Below are 20,017 nucleotides of genomic sequence, written 5' to 3'. Positions count from 1 at the left end.
TCCGCTCACACACACACACACACACACACACACACACACACACACACACACACACACACACACACAAGCAGACCGAATGCAGGGGGGTAAGGTGAAAACTATGGACTAACATGGCTAAGAAGAGTTACACTAGTGTGGGGGAAGTGTCAAAATGCTGATGGTGAGAGGAAGTATCTTTCACTGATTACACACACACATTTTTAGAAGTAAATTGTAATGTACTGCAAAGTGCACCACTCTTAAAAACATGAAAAACAAAAATCTGTACTGTGCTACAGAAGTAAATGTTTATATGTGGAAGTCAGCAAAAAAATTAAACTCAAGTTCCACTTACTAGAGTTCTTCCAGAGCTTTTGAGTCTTGTCACCTGTAATCAAAAGTGAGAAAACCAGCTGATAAATTGCCACCGAAAAACACTGGAAAAAGACTAGTAAGTTAAGGATTTTTTGTCAAGCTGTTATTTCCAAGATCAAGAATTAGCCCGTAAGATCAAATATATCTACTATGCACTGTATGCACTCTTAGTTGCCACTTTATTATGTACACCTAGCTAAAACTAATGCAGTCTGATACAATAGTCCTACCAGAAATACAACCATCATGAAGGATGTTATGTTCAGTTTATTTGGACCCATTTGACAGAGGTGTTGATTCAACTTTATTTTGGAGGCTGTAGTTTGTGATGCTGATACATTATGTTCCATCACTCTGTGAGGTGTTTCTAATATTATGTCCAGCTCATTTATATCAATGTGTGTGGCTAAATAGGAGACATCTGTCACTATAGCACAATAAAATTCAATAGTGCCACAAACTGCAGCATCCAAAATGACCAAACAGTTGAATTAACATATTAAAACCTTCACGAAGGTAGAATCTACTTGTTGGACTGTTGTATTAGACTTCATGTACACAGCTGTACCTAATAAATTGGCTACTAAGTGTATATTTACAGATATGTGTATATATTCAGTATATTCATTGTAGGAGAAATCTAAAATAAACCTTAAAAAAAAGACCTGAAGCATCAAAACAGAGCAGACCATAAAGCACTGGACTATTAATAGACCTTTTATTACACAGGCCAAAACTTTTTACATTGAATACAACACTGCCACCCTCTGGATAAACCTATATACTGCAATAAGGACACCATATACAATACACTGATTGTAGAAAAAAGGAGGAATTATTGTAACTTGAATATAAGAAAATGAAATTAAACTTGAGATAGCAGATCTTGAAATTTCCATCCATATGTATGACTATGGGTTATCTATTATAAAAACACATATTCTACAATAATATCGGTAACTCACTAAGGAAAAATCATTATAACCTACTATCTATTTACCGTTCAGGTGACTTAGTGTTACAGTGTAACAATGAGGGTTTTGTCACCTTTTTGCTCTTTTGTATGAAACATTTTCCATAAGATTATAGTTTTGTTGTGATATTTGTATCAACTTCCTGTAAAATTAAGTGTAGGGTTTCAATAGTAAATATATAACAAAAAGGCACAGAAGATTTATGTCAATTTTTATGTGAAAGGGATGGAGGAGAATGAGGAAGAGAAAATAAACAAAAACAATCCTGAGCATGAAAGTTCATTCTTGACCTTGGAACCAGTAATTTAACCAAGAGAAACTAAACCTTATCTTAAAGTCTATACACTATCTTTTCCAGAGCTGTCAACAGCATCTTGCGGTCATCTTTAGTGGATGGTGTTTGCCAAGTTTTAATTATTTCAGACAACTCCTACAATGTCTATACTGTATATATATTTGTTTACTGAGTTTGCTGAGCAGACTCCATTTGCTGTGTAAGACCACAAGATGTACAGGAAAAAGGTAGTAAGTGAACCTTAATTGAGGATTTTTTTTAACTGTATAAAAATAAAGCTGTTTATAAAGGTAAACTGGATGTTGTTGCCCAGCATCACTACTCCTTCTTTCCTTTCCTCCCCATATTTCTCTCTGTCTTCCTCCCTGGTTGTCAGTGTTTCCCTAGCTACCTTCCCTTTAAGTGGCTGTGATTGACAGGTGGGCTATATCCATGCAATATCACCCAGCGCACGTTCCTATTCCCTCCTGGAGCCTTCATCCGCCGGTCAAATTAACCTTCCGTGCCAACGGGAGGGGGCCCTGCGTGGGCCAATCAGCAGGTGATTAGGCCGGGGGTGGGAGGGGTGAGGGGTCACCGCGATGGGGCCATCGCAAGCCTGATTGGTTTCAATCAGCGGCCAGCCGCAAGGACAGCTGGGAGCTGAGCCGCAGTGAGCGCTAATCAACGCGTCCCAGAGTGAGGCATGAACAGTCGCTACACACACACACACACACACACACACAAGCAGATTGATGCTGGCGTATACACAGTGACAACATGGACATCACTGTGTGTACACATTTACCCAGAGACAAGAAACACACACAAATACACACAGCAAGACATGGGAAGCAGAAATGAACAGTCAAGACCACAACAGATAAACAGAAAATCCCATAATGGAAAACCAGAGAAAAGAGACAGAGAGGGAGAGAGACATACTCACAGCAACCACAGAATCTCACAGTAAATTGAGTGACTAATTGCATTGGATTCGTTAATTTGACCACTGGCACATCTGATAGGGGCCCGTGACAATGGTTATCAATGCTCTGTCCTACAAACCACAACAACACATCTCCTGTCATGTCTCAAATGTGGAACAATCCAGATTCTCCCCGCTATGTCTCATGTTATGCTAATTCTTGTTCAAATCATGGCAAAGCACAGCGTTGACCAATCACTGATCAGATGAGATGAGCGAAGTCACAAAGAGCATATTATATAGCTCCTCTTCGGTGGGTTGAAAGTGGAAAAGACACACTGACCTGCTCTGGTTTCTATGTGTGACAGTGTTACTGACTCTTATGGGTGGGATCATTGAAAGGAATTTCTGCACAGCTACTAGGAAGAGGATTTGGGTCTGCTTTGACTTTAGACTTTTTCTTTTTTTGGCACCAAACCCAACAAGAGACTTGCTCAAAGTTGTTTTTTCCAGAAGCTCCCTCTTCAAATATATGAAATAATCAGTTTCACTGAAAAAGTGCCACCAGATTTTGATATGTGACCTTTTAATGACACTGTCCTATATTACATGCCGCAGTTTCTTGCTTTCTTTTTTCTTTCCTTCCTTCTAGACATAACACACCCACACACACAAATAAAATAAATAACACATGTACTTCCTTCATTATCAAACAATGAGGAAGAGAAATATTTTCTGTGATTGGTTTACCTCTCAGTGCTGAGTCATCTTCAGTTTCCTTCGAATAGAAAAAGATTCCAATCAAGAGACTCTTCTTTTAATAAACCAAAATAGGTAACAGATAATCAGTCCAAACTTCTACTTTATCTGTCTTCATGTGGTGTAGTACGAGTCAAAGAAAAACACTAATTTCAGAGAAACTCCAATGTCTTAATAATTTATAGTATTATAGATTTCAAGATGAGATTGCTGGACTTAAAAAACCTAGTGACAAACTAACCTTTGTGTAAAATGATTTTAACTTTAGAAAAATATTTTTATCCTCAACCATCACATATATGTAAATAGGTATAAAACATACAACAACAACAGAGAAACAGAGCTTACATAATAATTCAGAATGGCAATACAGTCATTACAGAAGCAATACAGTCATTACAGAGGTGTTTTTGTACATCAGGAAAAATTCAGAATCTAGTCCAGCCCACTTCAATGTATTGTATCATTCATCTTTTGAATTATAGGTTTTATAACACTTACTACTTCATTATAATTTGATTATTATTGAAGCTTAAATGTGACAAAGTTTGTGAAATTTACCACTCATGCTGTAAGCACCTTAGTGAGAGCTATAATCATTTGTGCGTGTTTTCATTAAATACTATCAATATAACAGTTAAATAATTGACAAACTGTCTCAGTTTTGACAAGTCAATCAACAGAGGATAAATCAGCAACATCTGTTTAGGTCATTTTTCAAATAAGTAACAATATTAAGAGTGTATAGCCATGCTAGCAGCTCAGTGAGGATGTAATACGACAGAGTAGTCTATCTGAGACTTTTTAGAGTAGCCATGTTCACCAGCTTAGTGGTGTTGTATGTAACACTTGGCCATAGTCTTCATTTCTTGTATGAATGGCATATTAGTGCTCAGCGATTCTCTCTTCAATTTTCTTTTTGCTCTTCTGACATGAATATAGCCATATGGGTACTGTGGGTGGTATACTACATGGGCAGTGTTGCAGTTAAGGAATTATTTTATAATATAGGTTTTATTTGAGTGTATATCCTTAAAGTCTTTAATTGTTGCCTGGTGGACAAGCTTGTCTCCTAAAGGTGCTCTTCTGAAACTAACAGCAGATGGAAACACATCTTTAAGTCCACCTCATGGTGGCATTACTTTTTGTGCTACACTTTTAAATATTTGAATAGATTTTTTGAAACTATTATTTATTACCGTTATTTATGATGGCAGGCTCAGATATCTCCTTAACTGTTTCTTACTGTCGTTGCTCTGCCGCCTTATGAGCTGTGGGTTTGAGACTGGTGAAAGAGAGAATACTGACTCACCAGAGCTGATGGATGGGCTCCGGTCAGTCAGTTGATCTAATGACAATGAGTTTGGCATTGGTGCCTCCACATCTACAGCGATGTTTTCAATCCCTCCATGGGTACCTGGAGATGAGACCCAGTTACCATCTCCATTTTTGATTTCACTCAAGGAATAATTCCTAAGACTCTCACGGAAAGCACTCTCTGTGTTTGCTTCCTGCTTGAACAGAATAATGTAACACTTTGTGATGAACTGACAGAACAGGATGCCATAGGCTGAGATGAGGATGACGACCATCTCCACTGCTGGAAGGTAGGTGCCTTTGACAGTGACATAAACTGGGCCGAAGATGATCCAGCAGATGAAATAAATCAGCATAGAAAAGGTGATGAACTTTGCATCGTTGTAACACTGAGGCAGCTTTCTACCCTTGAAAGCAACACCAAAGCAGATCAGAGCTAAAATGCCAATATAGCCTAGCATGACTCCAAATTTAACATAGGATATCTCATTGCAGAAGTGCAGACGCTCCTCTTTATTTTCCACTGGCGCCCAATCAGGCCTTGGAGATTCAAGTGAAAGCCACAGGGCACAGATCACCACTTGACCTGCCATGCACACTGCAATAATGATATAAGGCTGGTAGAGCTTCTTCAGAACTCTCTTAACACTAGGGTCAAACTCAAAGGCCAAGATGATCTTGAAGGACTTGACCATGATGCAGGAAACACAGAGGGTGAAGCTCAAGCCGAACAGTACCTGCCGAGCTTGGCATTGCTTGGTGTTGGGTTTACCACCAAATAGTATCACACTCACAAATGTGCAAAAGAGAGAGAAGAGGAGGAGGATGCAGATGGGTCCCACAGATGCACGCACAACAGGAGTATTCCAGTGTGCAAGGAAAATGATCCCAACAACAATGGTAAGCAGTGCCCCTAGAGCAGTAAATGCCAGCAGCGCACAATTATATGGATCAGTCCATTTCAGGAAGACAGTTTCTTTCAGGTGACACTTGTCACTTCCATTAGAGGAGTACTCGGTTGTAATGTTGCACAGATGACACTCTGTGGAATCTGCAAACAGAGTACAAATGCTCATTATAATCTTCAGTTTGGATATATGTTATTCCTTGTGACAGTTGCTATCAGCATTTTGTTTTGCAGAGTTATTGTTTTGTATTGCACTTTACAAGACATCAATGCTACTGGTGTTTAGTCTGACACACACCGATTGTGTTGGAATAGTAGTTCACAGGACAGGGCTCGCATTCATAGCAACAAACAGGCTGGCCCTGAGCTGACTTCTTCCTGTAGCCTGGCTTACAGCTCTCTGAGCACCTTGAAATCACCTCTCCCTGAGAAGAGAGAGCACTTTTTTGGTCGAGTTCATTAGTATCACCACAGTCCTTGAGAAAGAGGAGGAACATGGGAAGGAGGAAGGCTTTGGCAGAAGACTAAACAAGACAAAACTTAAAAAAGATTTGTGGCCGGGACAGTTGCTCTGTGATGCTGTATTTAAGCAGTACTTAATCAACCTAATGGTTGTCAAGACATTTCACTAAAAAACTACAATGACAACCTCATTGGAAGAATAAGGAGAGCCAGGGAATCACAAAAGGTGGCAAGATTCCTCTGGATACTATTGATGTCTAGACAGAATTTCACAGCAATCTGTCCAACAATTGCTGAGATAGAAGTCTGGGCCAAAGCAGTGGACCAACCAACCTGTACTGGCGTCCATAAAGTCACACAACTAATGTGGACAGTAGAGGTAACATAAGATGGAAATAAAATTGTGATATTAATAAATGTTAAAAGCTCAATATCTTATCAGAGGAAGACAATTCCTTACTGTGACATTGTTGACATCATCATGTGTTTGCTGTGAGATGAAAGTGAGGTCCTGGGTTCCTATACTGTAATTAGCTACAACGTAGCTGACGTCCACAGATGTTGGTGTCTGTCTCCACAGGATGACGTCATATCCTGAGTTGAGGTCACCCCTGCTGTCAAACATATAGTTTTTCCCATCCATGTGGAATGTTGCGTTCCTTAAGGCTCCTCGTAACTGAAAGTGCAAAGTGTTGAAAGTGAGTGAATCTGTGATCATGCTGGCATTATATATATATTTCATATTTAGTCTTAGTTTTCATCAGGCTTATGTATTTGCAAGTGTGCGTAAGTGTGTGTGCGTGTGTGTGTGTGTGTGTGTGTGTGTGTGTGTGTGTGTGAAAGAGAGAGACAGAGAGAGTGTGTGTGTATTTACCTCCCCTGGCTCCAATCTCTGGCTAGTCTTACAGTCCCTGTTGTTGCAGAGGTCTACAACAGCCTTAGCAATAGCTCTAACTGCCAACTCAATACTGAGCACAGCATAGGGGTTTATCTTCTTCATTAAAACCTCGGTGGTTGTGTCTCTGGGATCTTGTTGGTGCTCCTTCAGAAAGTTATACAAGAATGTGTTGTTCTTCTGGTGATCAGGGTTTACATCAAGATTACGGAGATACTGCTTAAACCTGGTTGAGTTTCCAGATTTAAGAGTTGTCCCAAAAACTGTTCCTATATCACTCAAATTCCATTGTTTCAGATTAATATCAGTTGAATCTGACCAAATATCACTGGCCACCCAAATTTTCTCTCTGCCTCGAGCATCCTCAAGAAGACAATTAAAAAGCTTTGTCATGTGGTAAGGTTTGGCAAAGGACACAATGACCTTGACATTTGTATTTTCAGTAATGCTTTTGACTGTAGTGGCGATGTGTTCATCAAGTCTTTTGTCACTCAGAACATCTGGAAGAACAGAGGTGAAGGCAAAGCAGATGTTGTTGTTGGTTGCATGTTGCAGGAGGCGATCAGCTATGTAGCGACCATAGTCACTATCAGTCGTCACTACACCGACCCAATTCCATTGGTGTTTCCGTAGAATCTTGATGATGGCTTCCGCTTGGTGATCGTCCTCTGGCACTGTCCTCATAAAGCTTGGAAAACGTACTTTATCACTCAGGAGACCAGAGGTTGCACCATAACTTATCTGTGGAAATATCACAAGACATCAGTTATACAAGATAAATATACCATAGGGATATTACAGATTTTGTCTGCATATACTTGATATCTTACAGATGGAATCATTTGACAGTTTTGGAAAACATGCCTGTTTGTTTTCCTGCTGAGAGTTTGATGAGAAAATGTTCAATGTGAAGCTACAGCAAGCAGGGGCCAAGAGCAAACCTGACTCTGTCCAAAACTAACCAAATCCACCAACCAGCAACCTCTAAAGCTCACTAACAATTTACATCTCCTTTGTTTCATCTGCTCAAAAACTGAAGTTTAAAGACACTTTATGTCCAGAGAACTATTCCAAGTCTTTCTGCTAATCTAACCTAACAAGCTGCTCTCAGGAGCCTCTCATTTATCATACACACATGAGAGTGGCATCAATGTTATCACCTAACTCTTAAGAAAGTGAATAATAATTCCCTGGTTGGGCTCAGCCCACAAAACATTACATGATGCCCTCACCACCACCCATGGGGATGGGTATTGGGTTTGGATGCCTTGCAAGCTGGGTGGCAGGCAAGGGCAGGAATCTGAGTGTCCTGATGCCTGGCACCACAGACTGGCTCAGGGACGTGGAATGTGACCTCTCTGACAGGGGAGGAGCCCAAGTTGGTGCAGGAGGTGGAGCGGTACCAACCAGATATAGTTGGGGTCACCTCTATGCATAGCATGGGTCCCAGAACCAAACTGAGGAGCTGTGGGGAGGGACATCTGGAATGCTCGGCTTAGCCTGGCTGCCACTGCAACCCAATAAGCGGAGGAAATATCATCCAGTCATACCTGAGGGATGTGTTCCAGGTTGAGTTGCCTTGTGACTGCTATGGATATCTCCGAGTAGTAATCACCGATGACAGCCAACACTGGTGGGGAGGGCTGCTCTGCACCATCCAGACTGCTATTCTGTGCACATTCTGGGATATGATATGATATGATATGATATGATATGATATGATACTAGTAATTGTTTTACATTTTGATCCACCCAAATCATTACTATTGTCATTTCTGATAATTCCATTACTGTGTATTAAAACATTATAATAGTTTTATTTAATCTTTACACCATCCAATCTACATTATATCTCCATTTTACTTTACATTACCAAAGCATGACCCAAGGTTCCTAATTCAATTTCATTTAATACAATGGTTAAAACCAACATGCTAGAAAAAGTCAGACTCACTTGCACATCCCGAGACTTCATAAAACAGGATGGAATATTTCAGCTATTATTTCTTCAGCTACTATTCTCACATTAATATCCCAGGCTGAAATATTACATAATTTCCTTACTAACAAGTTACCGGACAGAAATTACAACAATGTGTTATGACTTTGGAATTACTAGGATCATCATTTGAGCAAAAGAGGATAAGATAACTTGATATAAAGACAACAAGGAAATAAAAGAACATAAAATGCTTTTACAAGTCAAAAAATTGTATTGTCAACAAGAAATTAGAGAAAATCATTTTGTATTATTCACAAAGTAAATGCAGTTATTTAAATTTGATTCTTTAAAATGTCATTCTTTTGTATGCTATGTCACTGCTATGTATCCCACTGACCCCAAAAACATATTTTCTTTAAAGTCACTAATAGATATCCTTCATGACAGATTCCTAAATCACTGTGTTACACACAACTACTCACTGTTTCTCTTCATGAATGACAGGGTGTTATTCAGGGCAGTGGTCACATCAGAGCAGGAGTCCAGTATAGAATATCCCAGGGTGAGATTCCCCAACTCATGGTTCTTATTTACCTCCTCCACCGCATGCACCATAATCAGAGACTGGACCAGTCGAGCTGTGCTGAACCTGTGGGATCCAATCACAAGTATTACAAATAAATGTACTCTATTACAAATTCACACTGCTTAGTGTGCTGAAGAGTAACCACAAACATCAGGGTAAAAAATTACCTGTCACAGCTGATGCTCTCAGTGCCATCGTCTCTCTTGGTAACATTAACACTTTCATGTATTGGGAACAATCCCCCAATAATGACGTCACCTGGAGCTGTGGCACCATTGATACATGTGGTACCGAAAAAACGGTTTAGTAAAACTAAGGCAAAGATGTAGAAATGAATGGAAATGATTCATCTCCTTACTTTGTTGTTTTCTACAGAAGACAGAGATGTCAATGGAACTTCTTGAACTTGAAACACAACTTATTATTTTCCTTGTCATGTGATGTCACTTGGAATAACGCACATGGAATGTAGAAATTCTGGCTTCTTTTTTGGTACTGTTTTGCCATATGGCAACAATTCAGCAGCAGGTTTTAACATCTATTCTATAATTAAACCAGGTGAAAACATAATTTGTTGAACAGACTACATGAAGACATCATGTTTTCATATCTCAGTTGGATTTGTTCCCATGATTGTCTTGCACAACAAAACACAAGGGTATTTGGTTACAAAATAATGTAGGAACACTTTCAATTTACACACACACACACACACACACACCACACACACACAACACACACACACACACACAAAAAGAAAACTAAAATAAATAAAACTTGTACTTCCTTCATTATTCAACAACAAGGAAGAGAACTGAAGGTACATCATGCAACTTGCTAACCTCCCCCTTTAACCTGGCACCTTTTGACTTTGCTTTAAACAAAGGAATTCTCCTAATGCCATGCGGTTGGTCCTAGACGCCATCTTTTGATTCCACTGTCTTGGTTACAGTTCCTTTGATTTAAGTCATACAGCTTAAGACAAAGGAACTATCTTAAATTTCCTATTGACACACACACATATAATGCATATGTATATGTGAGTCAGCGTCAATGACAGCTGCAGTTTACTGGGCCTAGTTTACCTCACCTTGCATAGCACATCTTGGCTAAGCATAAGACTTTAAGTGTTTCAATTTTACCAGTGTATGTATTGATTTGATTCAATGTATTATCTCAGAGTTGTTGTAATGCCTGTTTATAGTCAAGTTGCTGATTAATCTTAGCATGTTCCAACATGTAGGATTGAAGGTACAGCTCACTGTCTTGTATGCAACTTGCTAACCTCCCTCTTTTACCTGGCACCTTTTGGCTTGGCTTTAAACAAAGGAATACACCTCATGCCATGTGGTCATTCCTAGAGGCCATCTTTTGATTGCTAGTCAGTTTAATGTTGTATTAAAGTGACTATTGCCAACATCTACGCTGCAGAACTCCAAATCCTTCAACTGTTGATTGGGTATTATTTGGTTCTAATTATAATGAAATTAATTATTAATCAAGGTTCCAAATTTCTAATAGCCAGTAACAAATAAACCATTACACCTACTAATGCCCAACAGTCATCTTCAGTTTCCTTTTCACAGAAAAAGGTTCCAATCATGAAAGAATAAATATAAGTAATAGATAATCTGTCAAAACTTTTCCATCTCAGTCTTCACATGGTATACGAAGAGACAGGAAAGGAAAGGAAAACACTAATTTCAGAGAAACTCCTATGTTTAAGAATCTAAGTTCATGAGATTTCAAGATGAGATTGCTCGACTTAAAAAACATTTATTTTCAAAACTAATGACAAAATAACCTTTGTATAAAATGATTGTAACCCTTAGAAAGATATTCTTTATTCTCAACCATCACATATATTTATGGGTGATTATAGATATAAAAACATAACAGAGAAACAGAGCTTACATAATAATTCAGAATGGCAATGCAGTCATTACAAAGCAGAGTACTGATTGTTGTCACAATGACTTTTAACAAGAGGTGTGTTTGTACATCAGGAAAAATTCAGAATCTAATCCAGCTCACTACAATGTATTGTACCATTCATCTGTTGAATTATAGGTTTTATAACACATATTACTTCATTATTATTTGACTGTTATCAAAGCTTAAATATGACAAATTAATTTGTGAAATTTACCACTCATGCTGTAAGCACCTTAGCGAGAGCTACAATCATTTGTGCTTATTAAAACATTAAATACTATCAATATGACAGTTAAAGCTGAGACAGTTTGTCAATTAATTGACAAATCAATCAACAGAGGATAAATCAGCAACATTTATTTCAGTCATTTTTCAAGTAACAAGATAGTTAACAAGAGTCCATAGCCATGCTAACAGCTCAGTGAGGATGTAATATGACAGAGTGGTGCTAAGAGCTAAATTCCTCAGCATGCTAACACACTCAGAATGACTTAAAGCTAACAGACGTTTTAGTAGCCATGTTCACCAGCTTAGTGTACCCTTAGGTTTCAACCTGATAGTGGTCCTAGATGAAAACTTAAAGAATCACCAAAATGAAAAGAGTTCATCCAGAGGGAAACATGAGGAAAATTCAGGAAATGATCAAAGTCAGTAGGATTCATCATTTGGGGCTACACAAAATTCTGAACTAAGCCAAGTAGATGTTGACAAATTTCACCAGATAAGTAAAAATAACTGAACAGCTAGTGGCGGTAGATGAAAAGTACGTGGGTCTCTTCTATGCACCATGAACCTCTGTACCATAGGTATTAAAATATAAGGACTTGGTGCTTCGATTGATATCATTTTGCATTTTGGCTGTTGGTGAAGTAAACAATTTGAATATTTCACATTAGGCTTTTAGAAATTATATTACTTTGTGATTTCCAATTTTTATACTATTTCCCTACATTTTCCAGACAAAATAAATAATTGATTGATGATAACTGATCAAAAATGAACATAATGGTTAGTGGCAGCCATAATATTTGAACCATTATGTTTTGTGCTACACAATATTTAATGAATATTTAATTTCTGTGTTACTCATTATTTATGATGGCAAGCTTAAAAATCTCCTTAACTGTTTCTTACTGTTGTTGCTCTTCTGCCTTATTAGTGGTGGATTCAAGCTTGGCGAAAGAGAGAATACTGACTCACCAGAGCTGATGGATGGGCTCCGGTCAGTCAGTTGATCTGATGACACTGAGTTTGGCATTGGTGCCTCCACATCTACAGCAATGGTTTGGATCCCCCCGGGGCTAAACGAAGAGACCCAGTTACCATCTCCATCTTTGATGTCACTCAAGGAATAATTCCTAAGACTCTCACGGAAAGCACTCTCTGTGTTTGCTTCCTGCTTGAACAGAATAATGTAACACTTTGTGATGAACTGACAGAACAGGATGCCATAGGCTGAGATGAGGATGACGACCATCTCCACTGCTGGAAGGTAGGTGCCTTTGACAGTGACATAAACTGGGCCGAAGATGATCCAGCAGATGAAATAAATCAGCATAGAAAAGGTGATGAACTTTGCATCATTGTAACACTGAGGCAGCTTTCTACCCTTGAAAGCAACACCAAAGCAGATCAGAGCTAAAATGCCAATATAGCCTAGCATGACTCCAAATGTTTTGTAGGACATCTCATTGCAAAAGTGCAGACGCTCCATCTGGTTTTTCATGTTATCATAACCAGGCTCTGGAGACTTGAGTGAAAGCCACAGGGCACAGATCAACACTTGACCTGCCATGCACACTGCAATAATGATATAAGGCTGGTAGAGCTTCTTCAGGAACTCTCTTAACACTAGGGTCAAACTCAAAGGCCAAGATGATCTTGAAGGACTTGACCATGATACAGGAAACACAGAGGGTGAAGCTCAAGCCGAACAGTACCTGCCGAGCTTGGCATTGCTTGGTGTTGGGTTTACCACCAAATAGTATCACACTCACAAATGTGCTCAAGAGAGAGAAGAGGAGGAGGATGCAGATGGGTCCCACAGATGCACGCACAACAGGAGTATTCCAGCGTGCAAGGAAAATGATCCCAACAACAATGGTAAGCAGTGCCCCTACAGCAGTAAATGCCAGCAGCGCGTCATTATATGGATCAGTCCATTTCAGGAAGACAACAGTCTTAGGGGTACACATCTCACTTCTGTTGTTGGAGTACTGGGTGTCAGGGTCGCACCGATGACACTCTGTGGAATCTGCAGAGTACAAAAGCTCATTATAATTTTCAATTTGGATATATGTTATTCCTCATAGTTATTGTTTTTGTTTTGTATTGCATTATACAGGTCATCAGTGTTACTGATGTTTACTTTAGTCTGATACACACCGCTGGTGTTGGAATAGTAGTTCTCAGGACAGGGCTCGCATTCATAGCAGCAAAGCGGGTGGCGCTGAGCTGACTTCTTCCTGTAGCCTGGATCACAGCTGTTTGAGCACCTGGAAATCACATCTACCTGAGTAGAGAGAGTATCATCATCATGCTCTTTTATTTGGTGGAGTTCATTAATAGGAAGAAGCAAGAACATGACAAGGAAAGCCTGGATAAAACACTAAACAAGACAAAACAAGGATCTACCAGACTATTTGCTCAGTGTTGCTGTGCTTAAGCAGTATTTAATCAGCTCAATAATTAAAAAACAAAAATTGTCAACCTCATAGTGGTGCTGGGGAATATTAACATCTGTACAGAATTACAGATCAATCTGTCCAGCAGCTGCCAAGATATTTAAGTCTGGGCCAAAGTGGTGGACCAACTGACTGACATTGCCATCTATATAGTCACACAGCTAATGTGGATGGTAGAGAATGTGGATACATAGAATAGAAATAAAACAGTGAAAAGATAATTCCTTACTGTGACATTGTTGACATCATCATGTGTTTGCTGTGAGATGAAAGTGAGGTCCTGGTTTCCTATACTGTAATTAGCTACAACGTAGCTGACGTTCGCAGATGTTGATGTCTGTCTCCACAGGATGACGTCATATCCTGAGTTGAGGTCACCCCTGCTGTCGAACGTATAGTTTTTCCCATCCATGTGGAATGTTGCGTTCCTTAAGGCTCCTCGTAACTGAAAGTGAAAAGTGTTGAAAGTGAGTGAATCTGTGATCATGCTGGCATTATATATATATTTCATATTTAGTCTTAGTTTTCATCAGGCCAATGTATTTGCAAGTGTGCGTAAGTGTGTGGTGTGTGTGAAAGAGAGAGACAGAGAGAGTGTGTGTGTATTTACCTCCCCTGGCTCCAATCTCTGGCTAGTCTTACAGTCCCTGTTGTTGCAGAGGTCTACAACAGCCTTAGCAATAGCTCTAACTGCCAACTCAATACTAAGCACAGCATAGGGGTTTATCTTCTTCATTAAAACCTCGGTGGTTGTGTCTCTGGGATCTTGTTGGTGCTCCTTCAGAAAGTTATACAAGAATGTGTTGTTCTTCTGGTGATCAGGGTTTACATCAAGATTACGGAGATACTGCTTAAACCTGGTTGAGTTTCCAGATATAAGAGTTGTCCCAAAAACTGTTCCTATATCACTCAAATTCCATTGTTTCAGATTAATATCAGTTGAATCTGACCAAGTATCACTGGCCACCCAAACTTTCTCTCTGCCTCGAGCATCCTCAAGAAGACAATTAAAAAGCTTCGTCATGTGGTAAGGTTTGGCAAAGGACACAATGACCTTGACATTTGTATTTTCAGTAATGCTTTTGACTGTAGTGGCGATGTGTTCATCAAGTGTTTTGTCACTGAGACCATCTGGAAGAACAGAGGTGAAGGCAAAGCAGATGTTGTTGTTGGTTGCATGTTGCAGGAGGCGATCAGCTATATAGCGACCATAGTCACTATCAGTCGTCACTACACCGACCCAATTCCATTGGTGTTTCCGTAGAATCTTGATGATGGCTTGCGCTTGGTGATCGTCCTCTGGCACTGTCCTCATAAAGCTTGGAAAACGTACTTTATCACTCAGGAGACCAGAGGTTGCACCATAACTTATCTGTGGAAATATCACAAGACATCAGTTATACAAGATAAATATACAGCAGTGAAATTTTGTCTGCCTTCATATTCATACTTTGTTATCTTAAGGAAGGAATAATTCTACATTTTTGGAAAAACATGCCTGCTTGCTTTCTTGCTGAGACTTAGATGAGAAAATTGATGCCAGTCTCATTTCTGCATGGTGAATGTGAAGCCACAGCAAGCAGAGGCCAAGAACAAACCTGACTCTGTCCAAAACTAACCAAATCCACCAACCAGCAACCTCTAAAGCTCACTAACAATTTACATCTCCTTTGTTTCATCTGCTCAAAAACTTAAGTATAAAGACACTTTATTTATCAGATAGACATGAGAGTGGCATTAACTCTTGTCAAGAAAGTGATTAAGTGCATTTCCTCTAAAATTTCAAATTACTACTTAAACAGTACTGAGCTGTACCAATTTTAGGTTTTCTGGTGAGAATTTTCTGCAGTTTAGATCTTAGCTCTGTGGTTTATGATGGCAAAAATATATCATCCAAAATTTAGCAGCTTTACTTAAATCAAGACTTTCCGATCTCAGTTATACCTGAGGGATGTGTTCCAGGTTGAGTTGCCTTGTGACTGCTATGGATATCTCCGAGTAGTAATCACCGATGACAGCCAACACTGGTGGGGAGGGCTGCTCTGCACCATCCAGACTGCTATTCTGTGCACACGCTGGGATATGATATGATATGATATTATATTAGAAATTGTATTCGCAATTCTTTTGAATTTTGATCCACCCAAATCATTACTATTGCCATTGCTAATAATTCCACTACTATGTACTAAAACATCATAATAGTTTTATTTCATCTTTACACCATCCAGTCTACATTATTTCTCCATTTTACTTTACATTACCAAAGCATGACCCAAGGTTCCTAATTCAATTTCATTTAATACAATGGTTAAAACCAACATGACAGAAAAAGTCAGACTCTGTGGATATCCTTCATGACAGATTCCTAAATCACTGTGTTACACACAACTACTCACTGTTTCTCTTCATGAATGACAGGGTGTTATTCAGGGCAGTGGTCACATCAGAGCAGGAGTCCAGTATAGTATATCCCAGGGTGAGGTTCCCCAACTCATGGTTCTTATTTACCTCCTCCACCGCATGCACCATAATCAGAGACTGGACCAGTCGAGCTGTGCTGAACCTGTGGGATCCAATCACAAGTATTACAAATAAATGTACTCTATTACAAATTCACACTGCTTAGTGTGCTGAAGAGTAACCACAAACATCAGGGTAAAAAATTACCTGTCACAGCTGATGCTCTCAGTGCCATCGTCTCTCTTGGTAACACTAACGCTGTCATGTATTGGGAACAATCCCCCAATAATGACGTCACCTGGAGCTGTGGCACCATTGATACATGTGGTACCGAAAAAACGGTTTAGTAAAACTAAGGCAAAGATGTAGAAATGAAGGAAATGATTCATCTCCTTACTTTGTTGTTTTAGTGAGTTCAAATCTTCTTCAAAGTATCCTTGATTTCTAAGATCCCTTCTCAAATATATATAATATATTGAGTATCTGGTGGTATCGCTCCGGTGTGTCCACAGAAGACAGAGCTGTCAATGAAATTCTTGAACTTGAGATCTAATTTATCATTTCTCCAATCATGTCATGTGATGTCACTTGGAATAACGCACATGGAATGTAGAAATTCTGGCTTCTTTTTTGGTACTGTTTTGCCATATGGCAACAATTCAGCAGCAGGTTTTAACATCTATTCTATAATTAAACCAGGTGAAAACATAATTTGTTGAACAGACTACATGAAGACATCATGTTTTCATGTCTCTGTTAGATTAGTTTTGATGATTTTCTTGCAGCAACAAAACACAAGGGTATTCAGTTACAAAATTATGTAGCAACACTTAAAATTTATACACACACACACACACACACACACACACAGACGTTCTTTTACACCTATCTTTGTGGGGATCCATCACTGACATAACACATTCCCTAGCCCCTTCACCTCACCTTAACCATCACAACTGAATACCCAACCCTAATCCTAACCAGGTCCCTCAAACAACCATTTAAACTTGTGTCCCCACTGTTGCATCCCATAAGTAGAGCAGTTGTTGGACCCACAAAAACAAAAACAAAACTACATACACACATAATCTCTCATTTACAAAACTATTCAGACTCTGAAATTAGTACTTTGTAGAAGCCCGTCTGGCAGCAATTAGGGCTTCCAGCCTTCTCAGGTTGTGCTGAAAGGTGAACCATCGCCCCAATCTCAGGTCACATGCACTTTTTGAGGACCTGTCTGTATTCGGCTAGCTTCATCCTTGCCTCAATTCTGACCAGTCTCCCTGTCCCTGCTGCCGATTGATGGTGTGCAGTTGAGACGGTCGTCCTTCCAGCAGGTTCTCCTGTCTCTGCAGAGGACTTCTGAAGCCCTGTTTAAGTGGCTATTTGGGTTCTTGGTCACCTCCCTGACCAAGGCCCTTCTTGCCCAGCTGCTCAGGTTGGCTGGGTGGCCAACTCTATGAAGAGTCCTGGTGGTTCTGAACTTATTTCCATTTTATATTTATTGAGGTCACTGTGCTCCTGAGAACACTCAAAGCTTTAGAAATGGTTTTATAACCTTGCCCTAATCTGTGTTTTGCTATAAAATTTTGTTGCAGCAGTCTACAGAAAGTTCATGGCTTGGATTTCTTTTTTGCACACTGTGTGAATTGTGGGACCTTATATAAACAGCTGTGTGTCTTTCTACGCTATGTCCAATAAATTCAATTAAAATTCAGTCTACTTCTGTATAACTTCTGTACAGTATAACTATCATTTCTGAAGTGGTCTAAATATAAAAACTAAGAATTTAAAGTTGAATTAAATAGAACGAATGTCACAACTTATTTATGTAGTGACACAAAGATAATGACAAAAGATTTGTTGTTCCAGTTTATCGCTGAATGAGGTTTTACATTACAGCATGTCATCCAACTGAAACTGATCCACAAGATAGGGGCAGGTGTTTCCTGTGAAGGTTTAAAAATAAATCTTTGAAAAGATAAAGGAAGTATGAATCTTGCACTGGTGCCCATTTTTAGCTCAGGTGTGTCCATTGAGGTGGGTCAGTAGGTTATAATTAAACCATGCTACTTAATACATTTGACCAACCTCTAAAATCTAAAAGTGTCTCCAAGTATCTTGAAAAATAATACATTATATGAATAAAATGAATTGGTTATTATGTTTTTTTTAATTAACTATTATGCACCATTGTAGATTACCAAACAATATATTAAGTTGTTAAAATGAGCTTTAACTCAACCAGCTAAACATTAGAATGCTGCTTACACAATAATGCATCAGTAATAATAAACCAAGAATATAATCTAACACCCTAACAAGGCCAAAAGTAAAAGCAGTGTAGCACAAAAATCTGGACCCTGTACATACACACCCTAGGTGAACCCTTGTCCCCCTTTATACTTCCATTGTCACATCTGTACATCTAACTGAATCAGCAAATGAAAACATGCATCTGCAGTGGTTATTAGTGTTATCAATAATCAAGTATCTATAATTCATTTTCTGCATAATCTACATAAATAAATGTATTTTTCAGCCCTCTTTTCAACAGACTCTATATACTGTCTGAAGCTTTCACTATGAGGTTTTACAACATTATATAACATTATTTCCATCTGGGTTTATTAGTTCTTCATTACACCCTGAGCACACAACAAGGACAGAAATCCATCTCACAATACTGAATAAACTATGTTATTAGATCATTCTTCAAAAATCATTCAATCCTATGTATACACATGGAACCTTTCACTTTCGCTGTCTGTACACACTATGGCCCTGCTTTCACCACTACATTTGTGCTACATCCTTGACATTTGTCAGTATTTCCTCCCTCCTCATTCTATTCAAAGCAGTGGAAACAGTTTAATTTGTGCCATACATGTGGACAAAGTCTACAGGGTGAAGTGAGGCTTCTACTCCAATTTCTCTGTAGAAGCTGGAACCCTGAGCACAGGAACGTCTGTGCATATGTGGAACATACAAGGGAATGGGAGTGGACACAGAAATAATATTTCAGCTATTTATAGAAAAACTGCCTCTCTTTCCGAAGAATCAAAGATAAAGATAAGACCATCTACGTGCGACAAACATAGGCAACCTTGAAATGCAAGTCATGCATCCTTATTTACAGACATGGAGCCAGCCACATGACATACTATTGAGAAAGGCTCTATTCCAATGCTGTATTTTTAGTTATTACAAGTAGTTACAAGTGGAGCTGTAACAGAACCTGGAAGTTCCACTTTCACTTTGGCTCTCTGTACAGGGAGTTCTGTTAAAATAGTTTTAGATACAACAAATAATCTGTCAAACTATTCATTCAGCCTACAGTTATAGTGTGCTTACAGTACTAAGGGTGCAAATTTTCAAAATTGCCCCCTCAATATCTTTTTATTGAAGTCTTTTTAAAAGACCTCCCCAGTGTTGGGTCCGGTGCCTACTTCCCCTCACTACTACGCCCTGCTGCCACGACAGAGTTTGTGCTACATCAGAAGGACGGTTTAATTTGCACCATTTGTGCGTAATAAG

The 20,017-nt window shown here is 39.1% G+C and overlaps 2 protein-coding genes across 2 annotated transcripts; both read right to left on the bottom strand.

Moving 5' to 3' along the window:
- Positions 1-1,099: 1,099 nt before the first annotated feature.
- On the bottom strand, positions 1,100-9,729 carry LOC108896775 (G-protein coupled receptor family C group 6 member A; the record flags this gene model as incomplete). The annotated part of the gene is made up of 7 exons (XM_018696021.2): positions 1,100-5,657; positions 5,812-5,938; positions 6,436-6,651; positions 6,850-7,611; positions 8,421-8,551; positions 9,295-9,461; positions 9,566-9,729. Coding segments are annotated over 7 exons (2,730 nt in total), but the record flags the coding sequence as incomplete, so codon positions are not given.
- A 1,488-nt stretch (positions 9,730-11,217) lies between these two features.
- On the bottom strand, positions 11,218-19,848 carry LOC108896878 (G-protein coupled receptor family C group 6 member A-like). The gene is given in 8 exon segments (XM_018696161.2): positions 11,218-13,185; positions 13,187-13,587; positions 13,719-13,845; positions 14,247-14,462; positions 14,628-15,389; positions 15,962-16,092; positions 16,417-16,583; positions 16,688-19,848. Coding segments are annotated over 8 exon segments (2,745 nt in total). The 5' UTR covers positions 16,870-19,848; the 3' UTR covers positions 11,218-12,426.
- Positions 19,849-20,017: the final 169 nt, after the last annotated feature.

Source organism: Lates calcarifer, linkage group LG7_1 (genome assembly GCF_001640805.2).
Source record: "Lates calcarifer isolate ASB-BC8 linkage group LG7_1, TLL_Latcal_v3, whole genome shotgun sequence".
Taxonomy (NCBI): domain Eukaryota; kingdom Metazoa; phylum Chordata; class Actinopteri; family Centropomidae; genus Lates; species Lates calcarifer.
Note: the sequence above shows the minus strand (reverse complement) of the source record. Positions and strands in the feature narration are given on the sequence as shown.